This window comes from Oryx dammah, unplaced genomic scaffold, assembly GCF_014754425.2.
Source record: "Oryx dammah isolate SB20612 unplaced genomic scaffold, SCBI_Odam_1.1 HiC_scaffold_13, whole genome shotgun sequence".
In the NCBI taxonomy this organism is placed as follows: domain Eukaryota; kingdom Metazoa; phylum Chordata; class Mammalia; order Artiodactyla; family Bovidae; genus Oryx; species Oryx dammah.
In genome coordinates this window covers 13720210-13733484 of record NW_024070197.1, presented here as the reverse complement: position 1 = coordinate 13733484, position 13275 = coordinate 13720210, and the positions used below count along the sequence as shown (strand labels likewise).

The window sequence follows — 13275 nt, the reverse complement described above, 5'->3', positions numbered from 1 at the left end:
ACACACACACACACACACACACACACACACACACACACACACACACAAACACAAAACCATGGGACTCCCCTGGCAGTCTATTGGTTAAGACTCTACACTTCCACTACAAGGGATGCAGGTTTAATCCCTGGTTTGAGAATAAGATTCTACATGCCACGCAGCTTCATTCAGAAGATAAAAATTAATAATAATAATAACCAGTATTTACCAAGTGCTCAGTCTTTGCCTAAGACTGTCTGTGGCACACCACAGACCCATTTAAGCTTCTAGAAGCCCTGGGAGTCAGGAAAGGTTCAAACCACTTCAAAAAGATGAAAATGAGCCCCAAGTTCCTGTGGCTCTTCACTCTTCCCTTCCCTCAACTGATATTCCCAGCACTTCCCAGCTGAGAGATTGCTGGCACTGAGGAAGCACGTAGGTAAGAGAGACTCGGTCTTTCCTGGTGGCTCAGACCATAAAGAATCTGCCTGCCAACGCAGGAGACCAGAGTTCCATCCCTGGGTTGGGAAGGTTCCCTGGAGAAGGGAATGGCAACCCACTCCAATATTCTTGCCTGGGAGAATTCCATGGACAGAGGAGCCTGGCAGGCTACTAACACACACTGGCAAGAGAGCTCCAAGTCTTGTCTGCATGGAGCTGACACTATAGGGACTGAGTGACGTGTATATGTGTGTGTGTTCAGTTGTGTCCGACTCTTTGCACCTCCATGGACTGTAGCCTGCCAGGCTCCTCTGTCTGTGGAATTTTCCAGGCAAGAACACAGGAGTGGGTTGCCACTTCCTACTCCAGGGATCTTCCCCACCCAGGGGTTGAACCCAGGTCTCTTGCATCTCCTGCACTGGCAGGCAGATTCTTTACCACTGCGCCACCGGGGAAGCCCCAAGGAACCGAACAAGTCACCATTCAAGATGCGTACCACCTGACATTGCTGGGAGTGAAGGGTGTTACAAAAGAGTGTCATAAACGGGTCTAATAAGAAAGGCTCACCGGCGACTGGAAGACCAGGAACAGCCTTCTGGACACTGACCCTGAGGCCCAAAGGATAAGAGCTGGCCAGGGTTGACTGAGGCGAAGCGTGTTCTGGGTGGCAGGATTGGCAAGTGCAAAGGCCCTGAGGCGGGAGCCAGCATGGTGTGCTGGGGGGCGGGGGGTCAGTGCCCCTGCAGCTGAACAGAGTCAGTACAGGGAGGGGGATGGTGAGAGGTGGGCAGGGGTCAGGCCACACCAAGGAGCCTGGGGGAACCATGAAAGGCTTTTGGGGGGAAGAGCTGAAAAGTAGGAGGGATGAAGATCACTCTGGCTATTGTTTGGGAGCCAAAAACTATGGTGGAGAAAGTCACTGAGGAGGGTGGTAGAAGGTCACGAAAACCAGAAATGAGGGTGGCAGTGGGTGGAATAATAATTATAATAATTATAACAATATCAATCAAGGACTGCCCTGGTGGTCCAATGGTTAAGAATCCACCTTCCAATACAGGGGATATGGATTCAATCCCTGGTCGGAGAGCTAAGATCCCATATGCTGCGGGGCAACTAAGCCCGTAAGCCACAACTAGAGAGAAGCCCGTGTACTGTAACTAACTAGCCTGATGCAGCCAAAAATGATTTTTTTTTAAAAAAGCTGGTCTTCCCTCATTTAAAAATATAATACTAATCATTATATAACCAGAGTAACAGGTGCCCACATTTACTAAGCACCTGCTATGTGCCAGACATCACATCAAGTACTTTAATGCATTAGCCAATGAATGCTGCTATTATTCCCATTTCGCAGCTAAGTAAACTGAGGCACAGAGCTGTATCTCAGGTCAACCAGCTAGAAAGTGGCACAACAGGTACTGGAATCCGAGCAGAGTCAGTACTCTTAGGCATCACATGATCCTGGAAAGAAGGGGTGGGATTTGAGAAGGATTCAATAGGACTTGGAGGGAGAGAGGGGCAGGGGCAAGGGGGAGTGATTTGATAATCCCTGCATTTATCTGCTAGTCTACTGTTTCTCTGGCTGTGTAAACAAAGACTCCCTGTGTTCTTTGTGGGGCTTTCCCCTGTGGCTCAGGGGTTAAAGAATCTGCCTACAATACAGGAGACTCAGGAGATATTCGTTCGATCCCCTGGAGGAGGCCATAGCAAGCCACTCCGTTATTTCTGCCTGGAGAATCCCATGGACTGAGGAGCCTGGCAGGCTACAGTCCATAGGGTTGAACAAAGTCAGACACAACTGAAGCAGCCTTAGCAAGCACGCACATACAACCTCATCCATGAGGTCCCTCGTCACTGCTTATGAGCTCGTGTTAACCAGGTGCCCACTTGGGTTCTGAAGTTTCCTTGAGAAACCCTCGTCTCTGAAAGTCACAGGCTGAGGAATCAGGCAGCTTTGGTTCACACCAAGCTTTGCCGCTTAGTTGGGTGTGTGACTTTAGCAAGTCACGGCTCTTCTCAGGGCAACTCCCCATCTGTAAAATGAGCAAGGTCCTGCTGCCCTGCCATAGCTGATGCAAAGATTCATACACTGACCTCATGCAAAACACACAGAAGAGTGCCTGCCACGGCCACCAGTGTCCAAGGGCCAGACACTTGGTGATACCCACATGCAAGGTGGGTGTGGGGTCCACGCCGGTGGGTACAGGGTCCACCTGGTCTTAGAGGCTCTATGTCCACAGAAGCCACTAACTCAGGTAAGGACTCCACAGGAATGGCCCAGGCTTCCCACCAAGTCTTTATAGATATGCAACTTAATTATAAGGGTCATATTTACCCGAAGGCACGTTCGTTGCCTGGCAACAGAGCTGACAATCCACCTTTATCAACCTTCCAGCTAGAAAGTTACAAAAGCTCTGCTAACCCTTTACCTGGACAATAATAGGACCCACTGCTACAGTTTCTTCTGACCAAAAAATAAAATTTTATATTAGGTGCATTTGCAATTTCATACATATATAACATATATTATTGAATTATATATTCAAGAAACATATAATTTTAATATAAAATATATTAAGTTGAAGCATGACAAACTGTCAGTATTTGACTGTTTCTCACCTTCAAATGGGCTTTCCTGGTGACACAGATGGTAAAGAAGCCTGAACTGTGGGAGACTGGGGTTTGATCCCTGGATCAGGAAGATCCCCTGGAGAGGGGAATGATAACCCACTCCAGTATTCTTGCCTAGAGAATTCCATGGACAGAGGAGCCAGAAATTATATGTTTCATGGATATATAATTCAATAATATATGTTATATATGTATGAAATTGTATATGCACCTAATATAAAATTTTATTTTGGGGTCAGAAGGAACTGGCTTTGCATCCATGGGGTTGCAAAGAGTCGGACACAACTGAGCGACTTTCACCCTCAAATAATAGCAATTCGGTGTGGTTCAAAGTGATAAGATGGCTTTGAGCAGATCCTGGCCTATATTAAGCTCTTAAGTATTAATATCAATTACTATTTTAGCAATAGTTAATAATATATTAATATTATATTGTTATTATTAAGATATGTTGCATATAATGTAATCAACAGGTAAATATTATAATATACGATATAATTAATTTATTAATATTAACTTTTGAGCTTCCCTGGTGGCTCAGACAGTAAAGAATCTGCCTGCACTGCAGGAGGCCCACGTTTGTTCAATCCCTGGGTGGGGAAGATCCCCTGGAGAAGGAAATGGCAACCCACTCCAGTACTCTTGCCTGGGAAATCCCATGGACAGAGGAACCTGGTGGGCTACAGTCCGTGGGTCACAAGGAGTTGGATACGACCGAGTAACTAACAACAGCAACAATATTATGTTATTACTGTGGGTACAAAGGCAGACAGACATGGATCTTCTTAACATCATTGCTTAAACTGCATGAGACTCCATCTGCCATCCTCAGAGAGAGAAGCTCCAGGCGCCCATACAGAACTGTGTGCGCACAGAAGCTCAGAGTGGTTCAGAGCGTGGGCTCTGAATGCAGAGTGCTGAGTTCAAATCCCAGCCTTTCTGTATACTAGCTGATTAAGAAACCTCAGCTGCCTCAGTTTCTTCCCTATAAAACAATAAGAAGAACCCAGCTTGTAGAGTTGTTGCAACGACTAAATGGGTAAATCCACATAAACATTTAACACAGTGCCTGGGGACTTCCCAGGTGGTCCAGTGGTTAAGAATCCACCTTCCAATGCAGGGGACGGAGTAACTAAGATCCCACAGCCTTGGGGCAACTAAGCCCACACCCAGCAACTACTGAGCCTGTGGACCACAGGGAAGATCCAGCACAGCCAAAAGAAAAAAAAATATTTTTTTAATTCATAAAATAAAACAGTGCCTGGCACACTATAAAGACTCCACAAAAAAAAGGCTTCACAAATTTTAGCAGTCTTTATGATTGCTACTGTTTATATCATTATTACAGAGCCACTGAAAAGGAAGAGGCACCTCTAAATGTATCGAAAGAAAAAATCTCCACCAGTCTTGAGCTAGAAAAAAAAAAAAAGCCACCTAGCAGCTAATACACATGTTTTTGAAAAAAACATTTATGTGGTAGAACAACCACTCACTCTTTCTAAGCGCTGACCCCATATCCATACAACAGCCCTACCTCCAGGCACAGCACGCTGCCACTGTCTACTCTATTTCATTTAAAGTTGCTAGCAACATATTCAATAAATGTTTTAACCCATTCATAAGTTGGAACCCCCAGTTTTCAGAAAATCTGGAAGAAAGAAACAAATAGCTACCAGGACCTCCCTGGTGGCCCACTGGCTAAGACTCCGTACTCCCAATGCAGGGGGCCCCGGGTTTGATCCCTGGTCAGGGAACTAGATCCCACATGCTGCAACTAAGACCAGGTATAGCCAAATAAATAAATACAAATACTAAAAAAGAAGAAAAAACAAATAGCTGCCCGGTTCTGAGGAGGAGGGCCAGGGCTCATTGGGCTGGGAGAGAAGGACTGATTATCAATATGCTCTGTTGGGTGGCTTTTAAAATTTACATCTGGGGGCCTCCCTGGTGATTTAGTGGTTAAGAGTCCACCCGCCAATGCAGGAGACACAGGTTCGTTCCCTGGTCCGGGAAGATCCCACATGCCAAGGAGCAGCTAAGCCCACGTGCCGCAACTGCCGAAGCGCATGCACCCTCGAGACCTTGGTCCGCAAGGAGAAGCCACTGCGATGAGAAGCCCAGGCACCGCAGTGAAAGGCAGCCCCCGCTCGCCACAACTAGAGAAAAGCCTGAGCGCCGCCACAGAGGCTCAGCACAGCCAAAAATTAATAAACAAATACATCTTTTTAAAACTAACTAAATAAAAGTAACACCTGGGCGGGCCTGGTTCCATTTCTCCAGGGGAGGAGAGGTAAGATGTTAGGCAGAAGAAAGAAAAAGAGTAATAAAGCTGGAGCTTGGTGAAAGTTAAAAATGCGGCTTGATCAGCCGCCCCTCTCCCTCCCTCTCTCCCCCATGCCCACAGCAGAGAAAGCCACGGGGACGCGAGACCCTCCCCCACCCCGGGGGATGAGGTATTTGTCGGGGGGGGGGGGGGGGGCCCCGGGAGGGAGCTGTGAACAGAGAAGAGGCAGGAAGAGGTGGCGGCGGCCGTGTGGGCAGTGGGATCCTGGAGAACCAGCAACTGGCGGTCTGTCTTCTGGGTGAAGAGGAGCTGCAGGAGAAGGGGTGGGGTGGAGGGCCGCTGCCAGGATGCTCTGGCCCAGGCCTCCAGAGCCAGCCCATTCCTTGGATGGAAAAGGAAAGGCTGAAGGCCCCAAGAGATGGGAATGCGGTCTCAGGGAAGGAGGACTTGTGTGCAGGACTGCTGGTTCTCTGAGGAGGAGGCTCTGGAGGTCCGCACTCCTGAGGCCCAGGGGGAAAAGGGATTAGGGGTTGAGAATGGTGGATCCCAAGGGAGAATGGAGGTGGGGGACCTAGATTCCTGGGTCTCAGGGAGGAGGGGGCTGAAAGGCACACGAAATCTCCATACCTTGGTGAGAGCCTGGTTGGGCTCAGAGAAGTCCCCGCCAGGGGTTCCCTGAAGGCAGTTAAGCTCAAGCAGTCGGCTCCGTTCCTGGGGAGGGCAAGACATGAGCAACTCCTACACCTCAGGGGACATATGGGGTGCAGGCGAGGCAAGGGTATGCCCCAGCAGGAAGTGGGGATGTAAGACAGGTGTCGGCGGTGAACTGACCTGCGTCAGGGCCTGAAGGGCCTCCTCCTTCTTCCGGCTCAGCCCCCGGCTCTCAGCAGCCATCTGCTCCCCCAGCGACTTGAGCTGCTCCTCCAAGACCTGGATCCGGCGCTGCGGGGCACCCGCCAAGGCCCGGGTTACTCAGCTGCCCCCGGGTCCCCAGCTGGTACCCCCAGAACCAGGCCCTCCTTGAGAGCCTGGGGTTTGCTCCACCCCATAACAGAGACCCTGGCATCTGGATGCCTGGGAGGGCATGGGGGACTCAGAGTTAACCTTCACTAGTGCTCTTCTCCTCTTTGAGGGCCTAGAAGAGACCTGGGGTGAGCTGGAGGGGTGGAGGTTCCCATATCCAGAGGCTGAGGAAGACAGAGACCCAGAGAAAGTCGACATTGCCAGAACAGAGAGAGAGAGGGACTTTCCTGGTGGTAGAATGGCTAAGACGCTGGGTTTGCAATGCAAGGGGCCCGGGTTTGATCCCTGGTCAGGGAACTAGATCCCACACGCCAGAGCTAAAAAGATCTTACATGCTGCAATGAAGATGGAAGATCCTGCATGCCCCCACTAAGACCCAGCACAGCCAACTAAATAATAAATATTAATAAAAAAAAAAACAAAAAACAGAGAAAAAGGGAAAGACAAAGAGACAAACTGGAAAAGATACAGAATTAAAGAGACAAGACAGAGGGAGAACAGACACAGAGCCCGTGAGACAGGAATGGAAAAAGAGTGACAGGGAAAACGTCCAGAAATAGAGGTGGGGAAAGGAGACCCACATCGGAACTTTCTAATCCGAAACTCTGGGAACCTTTGTATTAAATACAGTCAAAAGTTGAAAGTTAGTCACACAGTCGTGTCTTTGCGATCCCATGGACTGTAGCCCATCCATGGAATTCTCCAGGCAAGAGTACTGGAGTGGGTTGCCATTTCCTTCTCCAAAATACAGTCAAACTTGTGGCTTTTTCCAGCAGGACTTTTCAGACCCTTGAAAGTGAAGCTCCCAGAGAGGACTGGTGGGAGCATCGTTTGAGATGAGGGCCGAGACATGGGGAGTGTAGTGGCAAAGACCTAGCAGGTTCAGATCCCAGTTCAATCCTTTGGGAACAAAGTGACCTTGGAAAAGATAACTTGAGCACCTGGACCTTGAGTTTCTTCATTTAGAAAATGCGGGAAAAGATATGAAGACCTGTCTCCCAGGACTGTTGTAAGGATTCGGTGACTTAAGATTCATGAAATGTTTAGGATCGTGCCCGGCCCCTGGCCAATGCTCAATAAACATCAGCGACCATCATGACTGTTTTGAAGAACATGACAGGGACAGAGAAGGGACGAGACAATGAGTGGAGGAGCCAGAGGGCAGCGGCGAGGGAGGCAGGCGAGCCCAGGCCGACGCACCCTGTGCTGCGCCACACTGGCCTGGAGCTCCCGGACCTTGCGGTCTGGCGCCCCGGCCCCAGGGCTGTCCCGATCTTCCTCCTCCTGCCGGCTCTCACGTTCCAGCTGCTGGAACTCCAGGTCCTCGTAGGCACGCTGGGCCACGTCCAGCTGTTCCCTCATCTGTGGAGGGGACACAAAAGGACTGGAGGCCTGGACCTCTAAGAACCAGGAGGGTGGAGGGCTGGAGCCACGACTCCTGGACAAGGAGGGAGGAGGGGCTGCGGATCTAGACTGGCGTCCTGGGGGTTAGGGGCTTGGGGCCTGAGCTCCTAGGTGGGTGGGAGAGGAGGGGACTGAGGGCCAGGATGGCTGGATCCTGAGTGGCCTGGATACCAGGTCCCCTTACCTCCTGCATTCCCTGCCGAAGCCGCTCATGCTGTTCTTCGGGCTGCGAGTCGAGCTGCTCCTGGGCCTCCTGGAGTCTTTGGCGAAGACCCTCCACACGATCCCGCTCCTGGCTCAGCCGCCTCTGTTCCTGCATCAACAGCAACCAGACTCTTAGCCTCAGCCTGAGCACAGGGAGGGAAACAGGCCAGCTGGGGCTAAGGCCAGCCAGATCTCAAGCTCCTCGCCTGGGGAGTCCCCCCTCTCCAAGTATGGGGTGTTGGCTCTATGAGGGCAGGGAGCCTGTCTCTCTGGTTCATGCTGCACGGGCCCACCCAGAGAAAACCAAGTAAACAGCTTTTTAGGAAATGAAGGAAGGGACAGTTGAATGGGTAAAGATGTACACATACACAATGGAATATTACTCGGCCATGAAAAAGAACCAAACAATGCCATTTGCAGCAACATGGATGGAATTAGAGATTAGCATACCAAGCGCAGTAGGTCAGAAGGAGAAAGATAAATACCATAGAATGATAACCATATGTGCCATCTAAAATTTGACACAAATTAACTCATCTATGTAACAAACAAACTCACAGTCATAGAGAACAGGCTTGTTAGCACAGGGAACTGTATTCAATATCCTGTGATAAATTGTAACGGAAAAGAATATAAGGGGTCTTCCCCTCGGTCCAGTGCTTAAGACAGTGTATTTCCACTGCAAGGGCCATGGGTTAGATCCCTGGTCAGGGAACTAAGATCCCACATGCTGAGCTGCATGGCAAAAAAAAAAAAAAAAAGAATATATATATATATATATATAACTGAATCACTTTGCTGTACAGCAGAAGTCAACACAACATTGTAAATCAACTATTCTTCAATAAAGTTTTAAAAAAGAAACAAATGAGGGAATGAATGCTAAACATATCCAGACTTGGTGATTGATGCTGGGGACCCAGAAGGGGGTCGGACCTGGGCCCTGTACTCCGCAAGGGACACAGCCAGTTATAGCCTGGGACAATCAGGGCAGTGAAACGCACATTCTGTGGGAACCAGAATGGGGGGAACAATTTCTACCAGGGTAAGCCGAGGCTTTCTGGATGTGAAAATTTTAAGATGAGCCACAAAAACCAGGGAGCATTGAGACCTGGGGAGCTGGAGAGGGCTGGAAGGGCTTTCTGGACTGAGGAAACAGCATGGTGCAAATGAATGGAAGTTGAACAGTACAGGAGGGACTTTCCTGGTGGTCCACTGGCTAAGACTCTGAGCTCCCAATGTAGGGGACCTGGGTTCCATCCCTGCTCAGGACACTAGATCCCACATGCCACAAGGAAGAGTTTGCAGGCCTGCTGCATGCTTAGCTGCTTCAGTCGTGTCCGACTCTTTGCAGCCCCATGGACTGTTAGCCCACCAGGCTCTTCTGTCCATGGGATTTCCCAGGCAAGAATACTGGAGTAGGTTGCCATTTCCTCCTCCAGGAGATCTCCCTGACCCAATGATCAAACCAGTTTCTCCTGGGGCTCCTGCATTGCAGGCAGATTCTTTACCACTTGAGCCACCAGGGAAGCCCAAGAGTTTGCATATCACAACTAAAACATTCCGCATGCCCCAGTGAAGACTGACAATCCCACGTGCCCCAACTAAGACTCAGCAGAGCCAAATAAATAAATAAAAATAAATACTTAATAAAAGAGAAAAGTAAAGGAAGTGTAAGGGCAGACTGTGGTCAAGAAGAAAGAAGGTGGGATAGAGGGAAGAGAGGGGGAATACAGGTGAGAGATGACAGTGGAAAGGCAGACAAGACGGAGCTCAGGTGAGGTTTGGACCGCCAGGCTGAGGAACACGTATCTGGGGTCAGTGGGGAGTCACGGCAAGATTGAAAGGCTGGGGTAGGATCTGGGTGTGGAACCATCCCTCTGGGAGATAGGTTCGAGGGGTTGAGACCAGCTCCTTCCTGAGTCCTCCGGGCAATAAGAATGAGATCTTAGACTTCCCTGGTGGTCCAGTGGATAAGAATCCGCCTGCCAACGCAGGGGACACGGGTTCAATCCCTGGTCTGGGGAGATCCCACATGCCGCAGGCCAACTACTGAAGCCTGAACTCTGGAGTCCAAGCACCACAACAAGAGAAGCCACAGCAAGAAGAAGCCCCAGCACTAGAACCAGAGAGCAGCCCCCGCTCACCGCAATTAGAGAAAGCCTGCAGCAGCAACGAAGACAGGGTCCAGCCAAAAATTAGTAACTAATGAAAATTTAAAAAAAAGAATGTGACCTCGCCCAAGGTCTAGGCAGGGCAGATATAAAGGAGATAAACTAGCAAGAGAGATTCAGGGGGCACAAAGAACAGGACGTGGTGACTGACAGGCTTGGGGTGAGAGATAAGGAGGCGTGCAGAGCGAGGCTCAGGACTCTGGCCTGGTGACCAAAGGGACAGTGAGACGGGGACCGTGTGGAAAAGGGAGTTGCTGAGGTCAGCACGGGATATGGTGAATGAGAAGGAGCCAGACTCCTGGATCTGAGGGAGGAGGGGCTGGGGGTCTAGACTCCTAGATCTAAGGCAGCAGGGGCTGGGGACCTGGATTCTTGGATCTAAGGCAGGAGGGGCTGGGGTCTGGAAACCCAGGTCCTAGGGGAAGAAAGAGCATCTAGGAACCAATGTCCTAGAAATCGGGACACATAGGTCTAGATTTTGACAGAGAAATCAGGGCTGGGAGAAATACAGGCTCTTTGAGGTAACTGAAGACTCAGGATCCAACCCCAGGAAATTCCAATAGGTAAGATAAGGGCAAAGAGAGAGACTGATAGAATTACAAAGTTACCATTTTCCAACCAGCAGCACTCTCTGGTCAAGCAATGACCAACAATGGATGTTAAAGCCTTTAGGTAAGTAACTATTAGGAAGGGATCAGAGTGACCTCACTGAGGTCTGGAGAATCAGAGAGAACATCCCCCTGGCCCAGTGCCCCAAATGCACCATAGCACATTTGAATCTGATCCATCCTATACATTTAATCAACCACCTGCTTCCAGGAAGCAAAACGAGATAAAGGACACCCCCGGCGTCCAACTGGTCACATACTGACCATGGGACAGAGGACTTGGTTTCTTCAACAAAGAGTTCAGGGGGAAAAAACAGTAGGCAGGGACCATTAGAGAAGAAAGAACACAGGCAAGGCATTGCAACCCATTACAATATACTGGCCTGTGGGGAACCCGATTCAAACAGCCAACTGTTGGCCATTGTTTTTGAGACAGTCTGGGACCCATGGAAACTGACTGGAGATGAGATAGTAATTTTTCAGATGTGATAATGACATAGGGGTGATGTTTTCTTAAAAGAGTTCTTAAAGAACTAAAGTATTCACTGTCAACATGATGTCTGGTACTGGATTTCAAATCTAGGGACAGGGAAGCCAACTGGAGGACATGAACAGGAACGGAGGATTCCTCGCAGCTGAACTGGGGAGTACACCACGTGGCAACGTATTTTTTGTTGTCTTGACATTTTTCACGAAATGACATTTAGAGAGCAAAGAGAAATGGGGCAAGGGAACACGCCCCAGTGAGTCAGGCCCCAAAATCATACAGGAGAGAGGGAGGAGGGAAATAGACAGGCATAGGTCCCCGCCGCTGCCCACCCCCAGCCCCAGTATCATGGCTTGGGCAACAGGGGGTGTAACCCCGGCCCCGGGTCCCAGGAGCACCACAGGAATGTCTGTCCAACAAGGAAGAGAACCGACGATGAAGGTCCAGCCGGGCAAACACACCTGTTCCCGCTGCTCCTGGCTGCCTTTCTCTGAGCCCACCTGCTGCCCTAGCAGCTCGCGAAGCTGCTCCTCCTCCCGCCGAGCGGCCACTCGTTCCCCAGCCAGCTCACCCCGCAGCAGGGCCACCTCCACCTCCATCTGCAGAGAGAAGGCAAGAGCTGGGACCCAGAGGCCTGGGTCTGAGAGTAAGGAAGGGGTGGTGGCGCGGGCGCCTGCTTGGGTCTGAGCGAAGGACCTGGGAATCCGAACTTCTGGATTCGAAGAGAGTATGGAGCAGGAGGCCTGAGACTTGGCTCCCATGGTTGGGAGCCTGGCCTGACGGGGCTCCCCACGAGTTGGGGCCAGACTTCCCAAGGGGTCTGCAGCCTCACCTCGATCCTCAGTTCCTTCCTCTGACGCTGTAGCTCTTTCACTCGCTGCTCCATCAAAGCCACGCGAGTCAGTGCCTCCAGCTGCTGCGCGCGAAGCCGCCGCGCCGCCCCTCGCACCCCTTCTCCTGACAGAGCTGGTGCGGGGGGCGTGGCCGGGGTCTGAACTGGAGACGGAGCCTCCGCCTGAGGTTGAAGAGGGCTAGTCAGGTGGAGAGGACTCGCCCCCTGCCGTCACTAAATAGGTCCCTGGGGCGGGGGATGGGGGTGGGAGTCTGAGTTAGCGACCCTCAGACACCAAGCTCTTTTATCCGAGGCGGGGAGGATGCAAGTCCGATGACCGCTCGGCCCAGGAGGTGGCTCAGGGACTCGCAGTCCGGGGAGGGGGCACAACGCTGACTCAAGGATGCTGTTTCCCATTGTCTTGGCCTCACGTCTTCGAAGGTTCTGCATCTCTCTCTCCCCGGGTCTCTGAGCCTTTCCCCCTTTTCTCTGGGCTTCATCTTCCTGACTCAGTATGTCTTCTGTCTCTGAATCGCTGTTTCTTTCTCCCTCGGAGTATCTCCCTGTCTCAAGGTTTCTCTGTCTCTCTTTCTGCTTCTCTGAGCATCATTGTTTCTGGGTTTCTGTCTGTGTCTATCCTCAACTCTCTGAGTCTCTCGTCTCTGCTCTCGCAGTGTCCCTTGACTCCTTTGGATCTTTGTCTTCCAGTTTCCCCGTCTCTCGGTCTCTATCTGGTCTCCCTATACCTGGCTCTGTGTCTCTGTCACCCGCTTGGGTCTGCTCCTCTGGGTCCCCCCAACCCAGTGACTCCCCCCCCCCCCGCTCCGGGTCCCTCACCGCATCGTGGCTGCTTTCGGTGCTGCTGCCTTCTCCCACTTCTTCCTCTTCCTTCGCCTGCTGCTCAGCTGCTTGGCCGCTCGGAAGCTCTGCCGGGGCCTCGGGCGCCTCCCGCTCGCGGGAGTCTTTGGGGTGCCCCCGGGGCTTGGAGGCCTCTTGAGATCGGACCTCTGTGTCGCACTCCGGGACCGCCGCCGGCGGGGCCCCCAGGTCCGGGCTGCTCCGCGTCCCCATGGCCGCTGAGAATTCCCGTCGGGTGGGCGGGGCCTGAGGTTTACGGAGGAGTTGGGGGCGTGGCCCAGGGGGCCGGCGCTTCCCGCCCGAAAGCACAGGAGAGCGCTCCGGAGGCGGGGCCTGAGTTCAAAGGATGG

At 51.3% G+C, this 13275-nt stretch overlaps 1 protein-coding gene across 3 annotated transcripts in view; it reads right to left on the bottom strand.

Moving 5' to 3' along the window:
• The window catches only part of PHLDB3 (pleckstrin homology like domain family B member 3), a 25525-nt gene extending 12372 nt beyond the window's left edge, over positions 1–13153 (bottom strand). For 2 of the 3 annotated variants that reach the window (XM_040252556.1, XM_040252557.1), the window contains exons 1-8: positions 12905–13153; positions 12068–12250; positions 11697–11834; positions 7947–8075; positions 7559–7720; positions 6167–6277; positions 5963–6046; positions 5537–5644 (exon numbers count right to left, since the gene is read on the bottom strand). In XM_040252556.1, coding sequence (XP_040108490.1) covers positions 5537–5644; positions 5963–6046; positions 6167–6277; positions 7559–7720; positions 7947–8075; positions 11697–11834; positions 12068–12250; positions 12905–13138 — 1149 coding nt within the window. In that variant the 5' untranslated portion in view covers positions 13139–13153. The remainder of the gene's footprint in view (positions 1–5536; positions 5645–5962; positions 6047–6166; positions 6278–7558; positions 7721–7946; positions 8076–11696; positions 11835–12067; positions 12251–12904) is intronic. The other variant, XM_040252558.1, reaches the window with a different exon arrangement.
• Positions 13154–13275: the final 122 nt, after the last annotated feature.